Source organism: Schistocerca nitens, chromosome 3 (assembly GCF_023898315.1).
Source record: "Schistocerca nitens isolate TAMUIC-IGC-003100 chromosome 3, iqSchNite1.1, whole genome shotgun sequence".
In the NCBI taxonomy this organism is placed as follows: domain Eukaryota; kingdom Metazoa; phylum Arthropoda; class Insecta; order Orthoptera; family Acrididae; genus Schistocerca; species Schistocerca nitens.
The window spans coordinates 204,451,059-204,472,753 of record NC_064616.1 but is presented as its reverse complement, the minus strand read 5'-3'; the positions used below and the strand labels follow the sequence as shown (position 1 = coordinate 204,472,753).

Sequence of the window (21,695 nt, the reverse complement as noted above, 5' to 3'; positions counted from 1 at the left end):
GCGAAGCTGTCATTTTTACTCAGGAGACTGATGTGGAAAGGTTGATGACGTGATCAGGGCCGCACGGTGGGAATTGAGAGACTTTGAACGCGAAAGGGTAGTTGGAGCTAGACGCATGGGACTTTCCATTTCGAAAATCATAAGGGAATTCAGTATTCAGTAATTCACAATGTCAAGAGTGTGCTGAGATTACCAAGTTTCAGGCGTCACCTTTCACCACAGACAACGCATTGGCCGACGGCGTTCACTTAACGACCGAGAGCAGCGGCGTTTGTGTATAGTCTCCATGGACCGAGTTGTCAACAAGGCACTGTGCAAGCTGGTGGCAACTCCGTAATCCCGTGGACTGTGTTTACATGGAGTAGACTGGGCCCTCTGGTCCCACTGAAGCAACCATTGACTGGATACGGTTGTGTTCGGCTACAAGAAGACCATTTCCAGCCATTCATGGACTTTATGTTCCCAAACAACAATGTGTAATGTCACCGGTCCACAATTGTTCGCAACTGGTTTAAATAACGTTCTGGGCAATTCGAGAGACTGATTTGGCCACATGAATCCTATCGAACATTCATGGGATATAATCGAGAGATCAGTTCGTGCACAAAATCCTACACTGGCAACACTTTCGCAATTATGGACTGCTATAGAAGCAGCATGGCTCACTATTTCTGCAGGGGACTTTCAACGACTTGTTGAGTCCATGCACTACGCCAGACATGATATTAGGAGGTATCCCATGACGTACGTCAACACAGAGAGTTATGTGCGATCACATGGGTCGACGTGTATTTATAGATGGTTTGTACGTTCAACGAAAACAAGATAAGATTACCGTCTTCTTTGTACTAGGAATTTCTCGAGGAAAATACCGCGTTTCCACATACACATTAAAAATACTTTATTGAGTGGTAGGCTTGTAACAGTCCAGTATTACTTACTTGTTTTAAACCTTTCGTGGTTAAAATTTATTTTACATGTATTTGAAAAATTAATAAGTCAGGATCTGTCTTTCTCTAGGATCAAGTAATACACATTCATTAGTCTATCTTGTAGCGAAATGAAAGTAGACAGTTCCCGTGAATTCGTATGGGCAGAGGTTATACTTGACAACTGGAAAAAATTAATAATTGATTCCTTTTACTGATCTGCCGACTGACATGATACCGTTCCTGAACAGTCCAAAGAAGACTTGAGACCCGTGTGAAGTAGGTGCCCTACTCGTACAATTATACTCGGTGCTGACTTCAATGTATCTTCGATATGTTGCCGAAATTACATGTTTAAAGTCGGTGGTAGTCATAAAACATCGTCCTAAATAATACTAAATGATTCCTCAAAAAATTATTTTGAATAATTGGTTCAGGAGCCCACTCTAAGTGCAAAAGATGGCGAAAACGTGCTAGACCTTTCAGCAAGAAATAACCCCGAGCAAAATTGGGAGCACTGCGATGGATATAAGGATTAGTGGTCAAAAGGTCGTTGTAGTGAGACTGAATACCGAAACACCCAAACACACCAAAATTCTAGGCAAATAAATTTATTCAAAACTGCAGATAATAGCTCGATTGACGCATTCCTAAGAGACAGTCTGTATTCCTTCGGAACTAACTATGAAATACGCTTTCATCTGATATGGCTTCAATTCAAAGAAATAGTATCGATAGCAATGGAGATATTTATACCAAATAAATTAATAATAGACGGAACTGATTCCCCCATAGTACACAAAACAGGTCAGAATATTGTTGCAGAGGCAACGATAAAAACATGTCAAATTTAAAAGAACGTAAAATCCCCGAGATTGGCGAAATTTAGATGCATTAATCAACCAAAAAACGGACTGGTCCTAATAACTATAATTATTAGTCCGCAAATGACGTACATACTGATGTAATGTTGTTCAGACACCGTCCTCAGTCACCAGTAGAAATCCTAAACTTATATCCGTTACACTCCGTGTAATGAAATCTGATGGGAACTTGTATCCCAATGCAAAAACTAAAATCGTGACTTGGCTGCTGGGGCAGTATGATTATTATGCGATTTCAAAAGGAGATCTGTCATTGTTAGATTTCAACCAGTTCTTAAAGGTCGAGGACTTTCGTTTAAAATCTAAATACAAAGAGTAGATACATAACTATCTGACAAACTCACTGCATTCTCCACGAGAGAACGTTTTGCTATTCAAGATCGGATCAGTTTTATTTGAGAGTCATACTTGTGTGTCTGTTATGTCGATGTTCACCTAAACACAAAAATGAATGTATAAAGACTTTTCTGTTTCATCCCGTAGAGGAAAGCTATGAGGACAGTGTCATAACAAAAGTAATCTACAGACACTATGACACCGCGGACTTGAGCATTCAGTCGAAAGGCGCTATAAAAATTCAGTCAACGAGATGTTTCGGTCGCGAGACTTTAAACTACGCACGGCTTACCGCTACACCACGGGCATAGTCGACGCACTGAAGATCTAACAGAAGGAACTGTAATTCTCTGTGACGGACATAACAATCATAAGAGTGCGTTAGTGCTCTCCGTGTTGTTTCCAGGCGTGGCAGTTATATAAGAGACGGCACCAATTTCCGATGTTAAGTTGGGTTGGGTTGTTTGGGGGAAGAGACCAAACAGCGAGGTCATCGGTCTCATCGGAATAGGGAAGGATGTCGGCCGTGCCCTTTCAAAGGAACCATCCCGGCATTTGCCTGGAGAGATTTAGGGAAATAACGGAAAACCTAAATCAGGATGGCCGGACGCGGGATTGAACCGTCGTCCTCCCGAATGCGAGTCCAGTGCCGATGTCAAATGATCACCATGAAGGACAAGGAGATGCTGTGTACTCTTGTGAGACAACGTTATAAACGCCTGTAGAGTGTGAATAGGATCTCACTGTGAGGCTGGTCGAATCGTGTAATATCCTGATCTGTAGGGCATTCTGATGCGTCAGCGACGGCATGGGAACGTGAGGGCTGGCATATACGTCGTCAATGGTCCACTCGACCACGTCTGACAAACACAAAGGAGGGTTGCAGTATTGCGCACCAAGAATATCGTAACCTCTTCACATATTCACCTGCCATCTGAGAACAGGTAATGGATTGCCAGAAAGATGCTGTGTCATTCTGCACCATTGGTCGGAGAACAGCAGCGGCCAGACTAGAGAACTGTCGTACCACGTATAACCAGCCAATGCGACTGCAACACAAACGGCTGCTTTACGAGTAGGACCATGACCGGGAACCGTGGACAGCAGATTAATGGCGTCGCATTGAGTTTAGCAGTGAATCGAGGTTCTGCACCACCCCGGATAGCCTCGTCGTTGAATACTGCGGCGATCTGAGGAACCTCCCCAATCTTGCAATATTTTGCAAGACACAGCTGTGTTACTACTGGCGTCTTGCTGTCGACAGTCTTCCGGTATGACTTCATATCACAGCTGGTAGTGACTGAGGGAAATCTGACAATAGGCCGGTAAGTCACAGGCATCCTGCGTCATCTTATGTAGCAATATCGTTGTGCCCTTGTTCAACAGTACAGCGATCGTCTACACGTGGCACCTGCAAATACAGACTATCTGCGCAATACCCTACTGGCCATTAAAATTGCTACACCATGAAGAAATGAAGATGATAAACGGGTATTCATTCGACAAATGTATTATACTACAACTGACATGTGATTACATTTTCACGCAATTTGGGTGCATAGATCATGAGAAATCAGTACCCAGAACAACCACCTCTGGCTGTAATAACAGCCATGATACGCCTGGGCATTGAGTCAAACAGAGCTTGGATGGCGTGTACAGGAACAGCTGCCCATGCAGCTTCAACACGATACCACAGTTCATCAAGAGTAGTGACTGGCGTATTGTGACGAGCCATTTGCTCGGCCACCATTGACCAAACGTTTCCAATTGGTGAGAGATCTGGAGGATGTGCTGGCCAGGGCAGCAGTCGAACATTTTCTGTATCCAGAAAGGCCCGTACAGGACCTGCAACATGCGGTCGTGCATTATCCTGCTGAAATGTAGGATTTCGCAGGGATCGAATGGAGGGTAGAGCCACGGGTCGTAACACGTCTGAAATGTAACGTCCACTGTTAAAAGTGCCGTCAATTCGAACAGGAGGTGACCGAGACGTGTAGCCAATGGCACCCCATACCATCACGCAGGGGTATACGCCAGTATGTCGATGACGAATTCCCGCTTCCAATGTGCGTTCACCGCGATGTCGCCAAACACGGATGCGACCATCATGATGCTGTAAACAGAGCCTGCATTCATCCGAAATAATGACGATTTGCCATTCCTGCACCCAGGTTCGTCGTTCAGTACACTATCGCAGGCGCTCGTGTCTGTGATGCAGCGTCAAGGGTAACCGCAGCCATGGTCTCCGACCTGATAGTCCATGCTGCTGCAAACGTCGTCTAACTGTTCGTGTAGATGGTTGTTGTCTTGCAAACGTCCCCATCTGTTGACTCAGGGATCGAGACGTGGCTGCACGATCTGTTACAGACATGCGGATAAGATGCCTGTCATCTCGACTGCTAGTGATACGAGGCCGTTGGGATCCAGCACGGCGTTCCGTATTACCCTCGTGAAACCACCGATTCCATATTCTGCTAACAGTCATTGGATCTCGACCAACGCGAGCAGCAATGCCGCGATACGATAAATCGCAATCGCGGTAGGCTACAATCCGATCTTTATCAAAGTAGGAAACGTGATGGTACGCATTTCTCCTCCTTACAGGAGGCATCACAACAACGTTTCACCAGGCAACGCCGCTCAACTGCTGTTTCTGTATGAGAAATCGGTTAGAAACTTTGTTCATGTCAGCACGTAGTAGGTTCACCACCGGCGCCAATCTTGTGTGAATGCTCTGAAAAGCTAATCATTTGCATATCACAGCATCTTCTTCCCGTCGGTTAAATTTCGCGTCTGTTGCACATCATCCTCGTCGTGTAGCAATTTTAATGGCCAGTAGTGTAGTTAGGTATTTCCGTGACCAGCAAGACTCCCTGAATTGTTCCCGATAGAACGTGTGAGTCAGTGCACACGTCAAGGCCAGAGCGTGTGTAATTATCTATTGATAAGGGGGCTCGTACCACCATGTTCTCTGTTAATTTGACTCGATTTTGAAAATCAATCAAATAACATGACACACACTTTCTGAAACCATGAAGTTTGTTTCCGCCTTCCCTTTTGTATACTCCACTATTTTGGCCAGCTAGTAAATGTTTCTTTACGCCATACTTACAGTTAATTGACCGTGCTGTTCTACAAATACGAAAAAGTTTTTCGGAGACGGATACCACTCACAAAATTTTGTTGACTACTTAAATACTTCAGGAAGCATGTATAAACTTCATCTTCCGGCTATAATGGCAACACAAAAACATTTGACAACAGTACACATATACTATGTGATCAAAAGTATCCGGACACCCCCAAAAACGTACGTTTTTCATATTATGTGCCTTGTGCTGCCACCTACTTCCAGGTATCCCGTATCAGCGGCCTAAGAAGTCAGTAGACATCGTGAGAGAGCAGAATAGGGCGCTCCGCGGAACTCACGGACTTCGAACGTGGTCAGGTGATTGGGTGTCACTTGTGCCATACGTCTGTACGCGGGAATTTCCACACTCCTAAACATGCCTAGATCCACTGTTTCCGATGTAACAGTGAATTGGAAACGTGAAGGGACACGTACAGCACAAAAGCGTACAGGCCGACCTCGTCTGTTGACTGACAGAGGCCGCCGACAGTTGAAGAGGGCCATAATGTGTAATAGGCACACATCTAGCCAGACCATCACACAGGAATTCCAAATTGCATCAGGATCTACTGCAAGTACCGTGACAGATAGGCGGGAGGTGAGAAAACTTCGATTTCATGGTCGAGCGGCTGCTCATAAGCTGCACGTCACGCCAGTAAATGCCAAACGACGGCTCGCTTGGTGTAGGGAGTGTAAACATTGGACGATTGAACAGTGGGAAAACGTTGTGAGGAGTGACGAATCACGATATACAATGTGGCGATCCGATGGCACGGTGAGGGTATGGCGTATGCCCGGTGAACGTCATCTGCCAGCGTGTATAGTACCAACAGTAAAATTCGGAGGCAGTGGTGTTATGGTGTGATCGTGTTTTTCATGGAGAGTGCTTGCACCCCTTGCTGGTTTGCGTGGCACTATCACAGTACAGGCCTATATTGATGTTTTAAGCACCTTCTCGCTTCCCACAGTCGAAGAGCAATTCGGGGATGGCGACTGCATCTTTCAACACGATCGAGCACCTGGTCATACTGCACGGCGGAATGGTTACATGACAATAACATCCCTGTAATGGACTGGGCTGCACAGAGTCCTGACCTGAATCCTATATAACACCTTTGGGATGTTTTGGAACGCCGACTTCGTGCCAGGCCTCACCGACCGACATCGATACCTCTCCTCAGGGCAGGACTCCGTGAAGAATGGGCTGCCATTCCCCAAGAAATCTACCAGCACCCGATTGAATGTATGCCTGCGAGAGTGGAAGGTGTCATCAAGGCTAAGGGTGGGCTAATAATGCACGGTAACTGGCATCTGAACTTGCAGCATCCGCTGGACGTGTTGTATCGAGGCGAAACGGTGTACAAAAGAGTTCAGCGGAGTGGCCTTTATCTGGTGTATGTATACCTCTGATGCGTCTTCACAGAAGAGAACGTCTAGAGACGTCAACGAGCCAGCTGGAAGGTTGAACAGTAGACCAAATCGAGGAGGATATCCAATAGTGTGGGCAAGGATTACATTGACTACTCGAACAGCTCTTCGGGAAATTGCACAGGTGAATGCGCAAGGTTTAACTGGTGTCAGTTCCACGACAAGATCTTGAGAACTCATGTGCGGTTGTTGCGAGACACTGTGGGCGCAGACTTAGTACTGATGGAGGATAATGTTCGACCTCATAGAGCACGTGTTGTCGATGTTTTCTTGGAAACAGAAGAGATTGCACGCACGGCATGGCTTGCTCGCTCTTCCGATTTGAATCCAATAGAACATAGAGCATGTCGGGAATGCACTTGGGAGACGGGTTGCGTGACGTCAACATCCACCCGCCACTCTCCAAAACTTGCGGGCAGCTCTGCAAGAAGAATGAGCCTTATTGCCTCAACGTGAGACTGACGATATCATTCGTAGCATTCCCTGACGTTGTCAGGCCCGTATTGCTGCCAGAGGTGGTCACACTCCATACTGGGCACATTAACCGGTTGTCGGAATGTGTGTGCAAATGCGTTAAGCCCATGCAGCTTCAACACGATACCACAGTTCATCAAGAGTAGTAACTGGCGTATTGTGACGAGCCAGTTGTTCGGCCACCGATCAGACGTTTTCATTTGGTGAGAGATCTGGAGAATGTGCTGGCGAGGGCAGCAGTCGAACATTTTCTATATCCAGAAAGGCACGTACACGACCTGCAACATGCCGTCGTGCATTATCCTGCTGAAATGTAGGGTTTCGCAGGGATCGAATGGAGGGTAGAGCCACGGGTCGAAACACATCTGAAATGTAACGCCCCCCGTTCAAAGTGCCGTCAATGCCAGCAAGAGGTGACCGAGACGTGTAATCAATGGCACCCCATACCACCAAGCCGGGTGATAAGCCAGTATGGTGATGACGAATACACGGTTCCAATGTGTGTTCACCGCGATGACGCCAAACACGGATGCGGCCATCATGATGCTGTAAACAGAACCTGCATTCATCCGAAAAAATGACGTTTTCCCATTCGTGCACCCAGGTTCGTCGTTGAGTACACCATCGCAGGCGCTCGTGTCTGTGATGCAGCGTCAAGGGTAACCGCAGCCATGGTCTCCGAGCTTCTAGTCCATGCTGCTGCAATCGTCGTCGAACTGTTCGTGCAGATGGTTGTTATCTTGCAAACGACCCCATCTGTTGACTCAGGGATCGAGACGTGGCTGCACGATCCCTTACAGCCATGCGGATAAGGTGCCTGCCCCCTCGACTGCTAGTGATACGAGGCCGTTGGGATCCAGCACGGCATTCCGTATTACCCTCCTGAATCCACCGATTCCATATTCTGCTAACAGTCATTGGATCTCGTCCGACGCGAGCATCAATGTCGCGATACGATAATCCGCAATCGCGATAGGCTACAATCCGACCTTTATCAAAGTCGGAAATGTGATGGTACGCATTTCTCCTCCTTTCACGAGGCATCACAACACCGCTTCACCAGGCAACGCCGGTCAACTGCTGTTTGTGTATGAGAAATCGGTTGGAAACTTTCCTCATGTCAGCACGTTGTAGGTGTCGCCACCGGGCACCAACCTTGTGTGAATGCTCTGGAAAGCTAATCATTTGCATATCACAGCATCTTCTTCCTGTCGGTTAAACTTCGCGTCTGTAGCACGTCATCTTGGTAGTGTAGCAGTTTTAATGGCCAGTAGTGTAAACGCAACCTTGCAAAAATTCCATTTGTTGCTGTGTATATGCAAGGTCATGCTGAAAGTTGGTTTTCTTGATGATCACTGACAACGCTATGATTCGGCTGCAGTGTCGAGCAATTTACCTGGAATATTCGCCTTTTACATGTAGTTGTTACTTGTAAACGGATGACGGCCGAAATTTTTACATGTAAACTGAATCGTAACGTCAAACCCTTGAGAGGTTAAGCCAACGATTTGTTTCATAAATGCGTGACATGGCAGACCAGTTGGCATTCAACGTCAAACTTTAAGGTTCATGGGAATGAAGTAATGAGTGGATTACTGTTCTACAGGTGAATGCGAATGTATATGTTAGACATAAGACTGTTCGCACACAGAAGCAGGAAAAGAACCCAATGTAGAGTCATTAAGGTCATCAGATATGGTAAACTAGCTCAACTGGAGAACGAATGGAGAAGATAGATCCGTTTTTTTCTCTCAGATCGATAAGCGTGCCAGTCCCACCATACCGGAATGTGACAGAGAATCTAAATAAATATGGTCATACTACATTTAAGCCTGACTACTCTCGAATACGGCTCCGGGTCTCATCCACTGTGCCATCTCTGTCATCGCTGTGATTTGAGAGAAGAGCCATTTAACTATGACAACACACGCACTTCCACGATGACAAGGAATTGAAACTGTCAATATCTGGCAATGGATGCCTCCATCTTTAATATTCAGCTTTTTACATCAAGTTCATTTGTTATATTAAACTTCTGAACTTTGGGATGCTGTCGAATTGTGCTGCTCCCCTATGTTCGCCTTAATTCGTCTATCAAGTCGCAACACCTCCGTCTTTGCCACACTTCAGTACCACCTAAATTCTCATGCACATTGATTATTTCACTGCAACCTCCGTATATAACCTTCGAAGTAACTGCAATAATTTTATATACCTTCCATAATTCTGGGATCTGAGTGTCATATTGGTTGACTTATTTTAAAGCAAAAACGTATTTTTTGTTACCAACGCGGAAACACTGTTTCTTTCTTGTTAGTATACCAAATTATTCCTCTAGCTTGTAGCTTCGTTACTAACAAATTTTATACAATTTACTTCTGAGCACATAAATCTTGTACTGACAGTCATATGGTGCCATGCATGTGTTTGCTCAACACACTGCAGAGAAAACATTTTCCAGTACATTTATCAATTGGAAAAAGTTTCGTGCTGTAATTGTAAAATGTTTCCAGTAGACTCGAGGCAATAATTCTTAGATTGCCACCTTTTGCCCCTCATAATTACGATTTACATCGACGTGAGGTATGTCTCTTTTAATGCTGTTTTTTTCTAATAATATTCGAGGAGGATAATATTTACAACATGCTTTCACACAGTGGGGCAGAGTTAGTACAAGCTGTACTAGACAACCCTGCGAAAATGTGTGATTGAGCCATCTGAACATGAGTGACAGTTCGTTTCAAACCAGTTACGACTTTTAAATAAAAAACAGCAAAAAAGGAAAGAGACTGACTGCGGCAGTCACACTCATACCTAGAATTGTATTCCAAAGTTACAGAGTTCAGTTTAAATTGATATTCAATCAAATTAATCAACCAGTTACTGTCAAAGAGTCTTCACATATAAATAGTTGGTATCTAAAGAGTCCCTCTGTGTTCCATTACATATGAGATCAATTGACGGAGACGTCTGACTCGTTGTAACACAGAAAAGCATTTACAGCGAAAGACACGAACGTCGATTCGAACCCTGTATGGCAGTGTGGTGGATGGCGTCTCAAACTAACCGTTGTAGCGTAAAATGAGAGAACTGCAAACATTAAATTATACTTCTACTGAGGTTATACAGTGAAAATTTCTAACACTCTCATGTCATTCTGGTATATCACAAACAATACGTGCATTCTCGTCACTTTAATCCAAAAGCGCTACAAAAATGAAGCTCTACTAAATAGAAGCATCAACAAGAACATCAGGGGGTATCATTCTGTTATTATGCATTGAAAAACAACTCCCTCAATCTTTATTTCGTATTCGAGGCTATGGTAAGAGTGAACAAGTGAGCTAGACGGAGGGAAATATTCGCGCTGTAGACGCAGAGCACTAGCTGCTCTGTCCTCGAATGCAACATCGTTCAGTGTTTCGAAAGCCACAGTACGATGTGTTGCGGTAGACATCAGGTGTGTGATGCTGCGTTACATGTAGCGCGGATGGAGGCCTCGAGCTACGCAATAGATGAATCTATTACCGTAATCTTTATTCGTGTCAACAATCGTTGTATTCCCCAACTCACAGCCAAGCTAGAAATCTCCACAACCAAGATAGTGTAAGGGGGAACAATCACACTCTAACCCTAATTCCTAAAGCAAATTTCCCGGGTTCGATTCCCGGCGGGGTCAGGGATTTTCTCTGCCTCGTGATGACTGGGTGTTGTGTGATGTCCTTAGGTTAGTTAGGTTTAAGTAGTTCTACGTTCTAGGGGACTGATGACCATAGCTGTTAAGTCCCATAGTGCTCAGAGCCATTTGAACCATTTGAACCTAAAGCAAAGGTTTCGAATTTCAGGATTTTTCTTCATTTGGTTCCAAACGGCGTTCGTACATTATCATTCATAGCGATGTATGGAGTAGCTCTGAAATGTTCGTGCGCTGATTAAACAGTGCTATGACGAACCCTTCAGCTTTCCTTTCAACAACTTCGCCCATATTCCTTCAAGTTTGGTCTGTATTTCAGACGGATGAACTGTATCAGAGAATGTGGTAAAGAAAGTAGCTAAAGGCCCTCTTTCGTAGATAAGGTACTCATAATTCTTGCGAGTATTTTCGTTTCTCCACTAGCTTCACGTAGAAAAACTGCAGTGCTTCGTTAAAAAAAAAATACTTGGAAAAACTTTTGTCACGTGAAACGGTAAGGTGTGGAGGAAGAAAAGAATGAAGAAGTAGGGAAAGATAAACGCAATTCGGAGCTGTACGACATACGATGAGAAATGCGTTGTAGATTTGTCGTTGTCACGAAGAGTAGCAAAAGCTCGCCTGCCGGCGTCCTGGTACTTTTTGCTAACGGTCTGTGAGCGTGCGGCGAAACATGGACGATGAAGTCCTGAAGCACGCCCGCTACGATATTTCCGGATGTTGGCATAACCTCTATTTTCGTCCTCCTGGCGAAGACACATGTTTGCAATCTGGGTCATTGCTAGCCATCCGTTCTGGAGTTATGGTGCTCCGAAGTCTAAACTGCAGAGTTTGTGAAAGTTCCCGTTTAACAATCCACTGTACAGAACAGTACGGAGCGATCCCCCTCCGCTTCGATCCGAAGGAAATCGTGAAACCATTTACACGAATCTAAATACGTAGGCATTTGTGGCCGTTGTCACTCTCGTTAAAATTCTTCTAGGTATATTGCTGCGTCATCTTATACAGAGTAATTTGTGGGTGTTCGAACGCATTGCGTTTGTAAGTGCGTGCAATATATTGAAGTTCCCCCTCCCTGGGGAATACCACGCAACACTGCTGAAAGGTCGCTTATTTGAATAATTTTAGCATTTTAAGTACTACAGAAGAGTGCTTCACAGTACACCCAGAACGATTTTAATGACAGCTACACGGATGTCTTTCTGTATGGGCTCAGATAAATTACGCTACGAAGTCAAGAATTTAGGGATGAACTGTGTTGGATAACTGAGTAGCTATGAAATGAAATGAAATGATCGTACGGCATTGTTGGTCGGGAGACCCCATGATGGGTGTTCGGCCGCCGGAATTGCAAGTCCTTTTTAGCTGACGCCACTTCGGCGACTGGCGAGTCAATGATGATGAAAGACACACAACACCCAGTCATCTCGAGGCAGAGAAAATCCCTGACCCCGCCGGAAATCGAGCCCGGGACCCCGTGCGCGGGAAGCGAGATCGCTACCGCAAGACCACGAGCTGCGGACTGAGTAGATATAAACGAGTGCAACGATACCGTTAGAACTCTGTCAAATAAAGACCGTTTGTATAAGAAAAAGCGTTCGCACAGCAATCTCCACTGAAAAATTTCGAGGTAATGACAGTAACAGCTGTCGCTATACTGGACGCTAATTTAGATTTTTGAAAAAGTTTCACAAGCGTAAATTACTCTACGATGGAAATGACATTCCTATGGTTAGTATGCATGATGCGGCGAGCTTACCCCCAGGCTGGACAGCGACGGGAACTTCTTCTTGAACATCGGAGCGTCTTCGACGTCGCGTGCGCGGGCGTTCGTTGCCACCTTGGCCGCAGAAGAGCAGGAGCAACAGGAATGAGAGATCAAGTACACACGTTAGAGCTGCACTCGATGAATTGCATTACGGGGAGAGGAGGAGCAGAGAGTGTGCACGTCCCAGCGGTCGGCGCTCGGCGGCAAGCGGTAGGCGCGCGAGGCCTCCTAGCTCCCCCCTCCACTGCTTCCAGCGCAACCGACGTCGCAAAAATACACGCGTAGCCGCCCTCACCCCAAACAACTTTACTGCTTCCGTCTCGTCAATCGCTCGCACTTCTGTCGCTCACCGGACTCTACAAAAGCAGTCCCAGTCCTATTACCTACGAGCATTTCTTTCGTAAAATGTTCGAATGGAGACGACCTCGCGGTTCCCTTTAGTGCGCCTTTTACGCGAGTGACTTTCTCGTCTCAATCGACTACTTGTGACAAGTGAGTCTACCGCAGTGGCCTTGGCGTATTTTACTCCTACCACGATTCGCCTGTCACCTGTGATTGTTTCTCTTTACACACGCGGTGCCAACATGGCACATTTTTAAATGGTGTCGTATACGCCATCGACTGTACCATTTATAATAATTTCCAAAACCGCGATTCCGAAATTTAAGGCTAAGGTGTTGAAAACACTGTAGTTGTCAATTTTAGTTACATAAATAAAAAGCATATGACCTTACATGACTCGTGTCAGCATTCGTCACATACGCCACCCAAATCCAGAATTTACTACGCTGTTTTACAGTGCAGTGAAGATGACATCGAAGGCGGGGAGTGTTCCGTATTAATACACTACTGCCCATTAAAACTGCTACACCAAGAAGAAATGCAGATGATAAACGGGCATTCATTGGACAAATATATTATACTAGAACTGACATGTGATTACATTTTTACGCAATTTGGGTGCATAGTTCCTGGGAAATCAGTACCCAGAATAACCACCTCTGGCCATAATAACTGCCTTGATACGCCTGGGCATTGAGTCAAACACAGTTTGGCGTATACAGGTACAGCTGCCCATGCAGCTTCAACACGATACCACAGTTCATCGAGAGTAGTGACTGGCGTATTGTGACGAGCCAGTTGCTCGGCCACCATTAACCAGACATTTTCAATTGGTGAGACATCTAGAAAATATGCTGGCCAGGGCAGCAGTCGAACATATTCTGTATCCAGAAAGGCCCGTACAGGACCTGCAATATGCGGTCGTGCATTATCCTGCTGAAATGTAGGGTTTCGCAGGGATCGAATGAAGGGTAGAGCCACGGGTCGTAACACATCTGAAATGTAACGTCCACTGTCCAAAGTGCCGTCAATGCGAACAAGAGGTGACCGAGACGTGTAACCAATGGCACCCCATACCATCACGCCAGGTGATACGCCAGTACGGCGACGACGAATACACGCTTCCAATGTGCTTTCACTGCGATGTCGCCAAACACGGATGCGACCATCAAATGGTTCAAATGGCTCTGAGAACTATGGGCTTAACATCTGTGGTCATCAGTCCCCTAGAACTTAGAACTACTTAAACCTAACTAACCTAAGGGCATCACACACATCCATGCCCGAGGCAGGATTCGAACCTGCGACCGTAGTAGTCGCGCGGTTCCGGACTGAGCGCCTGAACCGCTAGACCACCGCGGCCGGCGATGCGACCATCATGATGCTGTAAACAGAACCTGGATTCGTCCGAAAAAATGACGTTTTGCCATTCGTGCTCCCAGGCGCTCCTGTCTGTGATGCAGCGTCATGGGTAACCGCAGCCATGGTCTCCGAGCTGATAGTCCATGCTGCTGCAATCGTCGTCTAACTGTTCGTGCAGATGGTTGTTCTCTTGCAGACGTCCCCATCTATTGACTCAGGGATTGAGACGGGGCTGCACGATTCGTTACATGGCGCTGCTGTCATGGACTGTGCGGCTGGTCCCGGCGGAGGTTCGAGTCCTCCCTCGGGCATGGGTGTGTGTGTGTTTGTCCTTAGGATAATTTAGGTTAAGTAGTGTGTAAGCTTAGGGACTGATGACCTTAGCAGTTAAGACCCCTAAGATTTCACTCACATTTTGAACAATGTCACTCAAAAACAAAAAAATTGTTCAAATGGCTCTGAGCACTATGGGACTTAACTTCTGAGGTCATCAGTCCCCTAGAACTTAGAACACCTTAAATCTAACTAACCTAAGGACATCACACACATCCATGCCCGAAGCAGGATTCGAACCTGCGACCGCAGCGGTCTCGCGGTTCCAGACTGTAGCACCTAGAACCACTCGGCCACTTCGGCCGGCTCACTCAAAAACAAATCCAGCGTTTTGCATTACCAAAAATCAACACCTGCATCCCTACGAGAATCTGCACAGGGCGCCAACTGCGACAGTATTTTATCGTATATCACATTAAACACTTAACGTTATGTTTGTATGTATATGTTCACTACACTGCATTATGCTATTGTTGCTTCCGTCAGTTGATAAATAGCGAAGCGAAGGATTGCTAACGTTCTGAGATTATATTCTTTTATAAACTCGACCAGAATTCGATTTTAGATTACGTAGGTGTTCTTTCACGTACCACAATAGTAGTGGAAGGACTGTCTAATAAACAACACGCTAAATCCGATACCAAACATGTCACACGAAATTAATAGTCTTTCATCTGTGCTGATTATGTCATTAATGGAGCATTAAACGTCTGTCCTATTTCACAACTGAAGAAACTCTATCATAATGATGCACCATGGGCGGGAAGAGAGATAAGATCGGAGAATGCAGCATGTAATAAACAAGCCTAGCAAAAGTCTCCCTTTAGGGGCTTCTACACTCTACGCACTGTCATGGAATTATATCTCATGTCTTTTAGTTAAAATTAAATAGATTCAGTAAAACTCTATCTATGAGTTGCTTTCAGATCGTGCGTTTCCTCTAAAATGCATCACAAATCATGTCTTCGAAAGAATATTAATTGTAAAAAATACTTAGTTGCCTAAATTATTATTGGTTTCTCCGTCTTAAGCTTACTGAAATTAATTAAACAGAATTTTACACCCGACACGTTTCGCTTTTATTTGCTAAGCATCTTCTGTGGTCATTCTGCAAATTTTATACATATGTTTGTGCATTTTTGGTTGTTTTAGATTAAAAACAGCATTTTGTTTACCAAGTTCGTGTGCAGTTTACTTACGGTTTTTCTGCCTCTTGTTTACATTTTCTCCAAACTATTGCTTCTCCTCTCTTTGTTGTCAGAGTTTGATGTCGAAAGAAACTTTGTTACACATACACACTTGTCCGTTTTCGCCTTTCTGCATTTTTTCTTACACTTCAGTTAACTTTTGGAAATAGAACTGAAGTTACGTGTGTGTTCTATTTCCGAAAGTGAGGTGAAGTGTAAATAACGCAAACTCGCGTAAGAAGCAGTGCAAAAAGGCGATGATTGCCAAGTGTATATGTGTAACGAAGTTTCTTTCGACATCAGACTCTGATAACAACGAGAGATGAAGCAATGGTTTAGTGAATATGTAAACAAGAGGCAGAAATACCGTAAGTGAATCGCACACCAACTTTATAAACAAAATGCTGTTTTTAATCTAAAGCAACCAAAAATGTACAAACATATGTATCCAGTTTGCAGAATGACCACAGAAGATGCTTTGTAAATAAAAGCGAAACAATTCCGGCGTAAAATTCTCTAGAATTAATTGCAGGAAGCTGAACACGAAGAAATCCATAATAACTGATTTTAGCAGCTACTGTGGAAGATAGCCATGCAAACAAACATATAATATTTATTTGCACTTGCACACCCGTAGAGGAATAACTGCTACAGTATTCAACTGTCGCAGCGGGTCAGAAATAATGCCCGAGCCGCCTGCTAACTACAACAGCACAAGTAACACTCATTCATTAACTTGTTTGTTGAATCATAACCAATAAATAATTCGTTAATTTACTCCTTAAAATTTGAAGATGCCTATCCTTTTTCTTTACAAGTGACGAAGCATGTATCAGCGGAACAGCAAATTTTGTTTTATTACACATTAATTTCCGAAGTCAAGAGTTTTCAACGTAGTTTAAATAGTGCTACGTAAGGCTTTCGAAAGAACCAATTGATCGGCAGAAGTTTCTTGGAACACAGAAGAATAATCGAAAGCTATGAGAAGAGCTCAGGTCTGTCGGTTGAATGCGAGGGACACCGTTAGCTACCCGACTCCGAAATGTCATCCGGAATCGCGCGATACCACTCGGCACTGTAAGCACGTATCAGCAGCGGTCGTCTTTATATCGCGTGCGTGCACGTTGGGTGAGGCATAGCATGCAACACAAGTTCTCGTACCGGGAGTGACTGTCGCGGGCTGTGAGCTGGCACGGCGGAGACTGGACACAGTACACACACGGCAACACGCCGCCACGCCGCTAAAATTAAAACGCCCGACTCTGGGCCAGCGGACAATTTTAGCCACTGGCTGATTGAACAAATGGGGCGGCCAGAACTCGCGCCTCGCTCCCTCATCACCAGCGACCTTACAAAAGTTTGCAATTAATTCGTTTATTGCGGAAGCCGCATGACCGCAATTACAATGCGCACTAGCACGAGGAGGTGGGTGTCTGTTGCTAGTACACTTTCTCTCAACTCATCCGTTAGAACTCTTGTATTTCCAGGGACTGAGTATCGATATACACTACTAGCCATTAAAATTGCTACACCACGAAGAAGACATGCTACAGACGCGAAATGTAACCGACAGAAGAAGATGCTGTGATATGCAAATGATTAGCTTTTCACACAAAGTTGGCGCCGGTGGCGACACCTACAACGAGCTCACATGAGGAAAGTTTCCAACCGATACACAAACAGCAGCTGACCGGCGTTGACAGGTGAAACATTGTTGTGATGCCTCGTGTAAGGAGGAGAAATGCGTACCATCACGTTTCCCACTTTGATAAAGCTCGGGTTGCAGCCTATCGCGATTGCGGTTTATCGTATCGCGGCATTGCTGCTCGCGTTGGTCGCGATCCAATGACTGTTAGCAGAAAATGGAATCGGTGGGTTCAGATGGGTAATACGGAACGCCGTGCTGGATCCCAACGGCCTCGTATCACTAGCAGTCGAGATGACACGCATCTTATCCGCATGGCTGTAACAGATCGTGCAGCCACGTCTCGATCCCTGAGTCAACAGATGGGGACGTTTGCAAGACAACAACCATCTGCACGAACAGTTCGACGACGTTTGCAGCAGCACGGACTATCAGCTCGGAGACCATGGCTGCGGTTACCCTTGACGCTGCATCACAGAGAGGAGCGCCTGCGATGGTGTACTCAACGACGAATCTGCGTGCACGAATGGCAAAACGTCACTTTTCGGATAAATCCAGGTTCTGTTTACAGCATCATGATGGTCGCACCCGTGTTTGGCGGCGTGGCGGTGAACGCACATTTGAAGCGTGTATTCGTCATACAGTCGTATCACCGGGCGTGATGGTGTGGGATGCCATTGGTTACACGTCTCGGTCACCTCTTGTTCGCATTGACGGCACTTTGAACATTGGACTTTACATTTCAGATGTGTTACGACCCGCGGCTCTACCCTTCATTCGATCCCTGCGAAAGCCTACATTTCAGCAGGATTATGCACGACCGCATCTCGCAGGTCCTGTACGGGCCTTTCTGGATACAGAAAATGTTCGACCGCTGCCCTGGCCAGCACATTCTCCAGATCTCTCACCAACTGAAAACGTCTGGTCAATGGTGGCCGAGCAACTGGCTCATCACAATATGTCACTACTCTTGATGAACTGTGGTATCGTGTTGAAGCTGCATGGGCAGCTGTACCTGTACACGCCATCCAAGCTCTGTTTGACTCAATGCCCAGGCGTATCAAGGCCGTTATTACGGCCAGAGGTGGTTGTTGTGGGTACTGATTTCTCATGATCTATGCACCCAAATTGCGTGAAAATGTAATCACATGTCAGTTGTAGTATAATATATATGTCGAATGAATACCCGTTTATCATCTGCATTTCTTCTTGGTGTAGCAATTTTAATGGACAGTAGTGTATATCGTCTCATTATCAGTAAACTAGTCAATAAACTAAAAATTGTACAAGTACATGTTTTAGCGCCATAATTGTTTGGTGCTGGGATTACACTTAGTTCCTGTATTCAAGAAGCTACACAAATTGAATAAGCTAAAACCATTACATAGCACATGAAGCCTTAGCACAGGTCTGTGAAGTGTGATGAGACGCTTCCTGCTGTAAGGAATCACGACACAGCGTGCAGAAGTGTCACAGAGACTAGAATCAGTGACGAAAGGACTGTGTGCGAGTTTTGAACCCTAATATTACTTCCATGTTTTGTTGCGTCGGCGTCGTGGAACAGCTTTACAAGGATAGTGCACACATTTAGTTGCTCTATGCTCTAACCATCGTAGAGCTGTTCGGAAGGAACATTAGACTTTAACACCTTGTAGCTGACGAGGTCATTCGGGACACAGCACAAGCTGGGACTAGGGAAGGGCATGGGCGTGTTTTTTCGTAGGACATTCGTATGTCTTAACCGAGTTAGACAAATCACAATAAACCCAGATCTGGAGCGGCAAACGGTGATTGGAATCGGCGGTCCTCCGTCTTACGACCGCTCAGTAACACTTCGGAAACCAGCATTTTGTGTATCACCATCACAGAGCAGATACTCGTACAACAGAGGTGTAAGAAAGAAACGTACCACTGAGACCCCTTAGAATTTACAACTGCTTTTACACTTGCTCTCAGCAGTCCACCACCTCGTCTGTGGTGAAGGGGACGTAGTTGACCAATTGTTGTTGTTGTGGTCTTCAGTCCAGAGACTGGTTTGATGCAGCTCTCCATTCTACTCTATCCTGTGCGAGCTTCTTCATCTCCCAGTACCTACTGCAACCTACATCCTTCTGAATCTGTTTAGCGTATTCATCTATTGGTCTCCGTCTACGATTTTTACCCTCCACGCTGCCCTCCAATACCAAATTGGTGATCCCTTGATGCCTCAGAATATGCCCTACCGACCAATCCATTCTTCTAGTCAAGTTGTGCCACAAACTTCTCTTCTCCCCAACTCTATTCAATACCTCCTCATAGTTATGTGATCTATCCACATACTCTTCAGCATTCTTCTGTAGCACCACATTTCGAAAGCTTCTATTCTCTTCTTGTCCAAACTATTTATCGTCCACGTTTCACTTCCATACATGGCTACACTCCATACGAATACTTTCAGAAACGACTTCCTGACACTTAAATTTATACTCGATGTTAACAAATTTCTCTTCTTCAGAAACGCTTTCCTTCCCATTGCTAGTCTACATTTTACACTCTCTGTACTTCGACCATCATGAGTTATTTTTCTCCCCAAATAGCAAAACTCATTTACTACTTTAAGCGTCTCATTTCCTAATCTAATTCCCTCATCATCACCCTATTTAATTCGACTACATTCCATTATCCTCGTTTTGCTTTTGTTGATGAGTTGACCAACAGCATTTTAAAACTTTTCTAGTTCATAAGTGGACGGTTTGCAGCAATAACGGCACTCGATAATTCTCCGTGTAAGCATTAATTTCTAGAGAGTCATATTTAAGTTCATTGCGTAGAATGCATAAAGACGAAAGTAAATTTGTTTCTTCCTTTTGGATCGTACGCTCTCGTAAGCCTTTAAGTTGCACACAACTTTCCTGTTGCGGTTCTCACGGGCTGGCTAAGGAAACACGTGCCGCTATTCTTTGTATTATCTCTATTTCTTTCGTTAATACAAGATACTTAGGGGTTTAGACTCACGAACAATACTCAAAACAGAACATTTACGGAAAGATTTGGAATGTCTGCTTTCTAGCAGTTCACAATGATCCACGCCGATAGCTGTCCTCTTTCCAGGTTTCCATGAATAACTTGCAGTCTGATCCCAAGTAAACCACACAAGCGATGAAACTTCCTGGCAGATTAAAACTGTGTGGCGGACCGAAACTCAAACTCGGGACGTTTGCCTTTCGCGGGCTAGTGCTCTACCAACTGAGCTACCCAAGCGGTACCTGAAGTTTGGAAGGTACTGGCAGAAGTAAAGCTCTGAGGACGGAGCGTGTGTCGTGCTCGGGTAGCTCAGTTGGTAGAGCACTTGCCCGCGAAAGGCAACGGTCCCGAGTTCGAGTCTCGGTCCGGCACACAGATCCAATCTACCAGGAATTTTCATATCAGCGCACACTCCGCTGCAGAGTGAAAATCTCATTCTCACACAGGTGATAGTCACGACCAGACTTCTAATGAAACGTTTCCGGAGCGTACGGATATTTATGGTCACCTAGTGTCTTCTACTTACCTAGTAACACTGTTGAGACTATTAGTGTATGCCACCACGTATTATGCTGAAGGTATCTTATGCGAGAGAGGAAATGAGTATTTATCTTCGGTGTCTCTACAAATTAAATTTTATATAACTGCTGTTCAGCATTAGTCGAACACCGTAGGCCCCAGAACTTGGGTAGTTTACTGCGCGATAGTACAAGTGACTCGACTAAGATGACCATTCTGAGAACGGAGCACAGATATTGCACCTCGCTGTGCGGATCAGCTTTGCGTGGGAAGTGATGGATCGTCTTTCACAGCGCGCCACCCGATCCGCTGGTCAGTGGAACCCGGTACTATAATATGCCGAGCGCTGGCCGTGACGTAACTCGAGGGTCAGATGTATCGTCCTCGATGTAGGCCTACGTAGCGATAGTCCTTCACTCTCCAGAGCTGTCTGGAGCAACATGTCTCTAACGAGGCCACAGTGAAAATCAAAAATGTTTCTTTTGCAACAGTTTGCTACACCTTCCGACTACCTCTCTACATTTTCAACGCTCCGTCTTAAACATCCGTCGTAGCGTTGTACCAACTTTCCAATACCCTCTTCATAGAAGACAGCCGCATGTGCTTTCCACCACTTCGCTAAATTGATCTGCAGTTCGTTGTCTGTGCCAAAATGTTATCT

The 21,695-nt window shown here is 45.2% G+C and overlaps 1 protein-coding gene across 1 annotated transcript in view; it reads right to left on the bottom strand.

Annotated features, from left to right (window-relative positions):
* The window catches only part of LOC126249149 (ankyrin-3-like), a 602,141-nt gene extending 585,079 nt beyond the window's left edge, over positions 1–17,062 (bottom strand). Inside the window, exons 1-2 of the mRNA XM_049950803.1 lie at positions 17,029–17,062; positions 12,635–12,715 (exon numbers count right to left, since the gene is read on the bottom strand). Of these exons, the coding sequence (XP_049806760.1) occupies positions 12,635–12,673 (39 nt within the window). The 5' untranslated portion in view covers positions 12,674–12,715; positions 17,029–17,062. The remainder of the gene's footprint in view (positions 1–12,634; positions 12,716–17,028) is intronic.
* Positions 17,063–21,695: the final 4,633 nt, after the last annotated feature.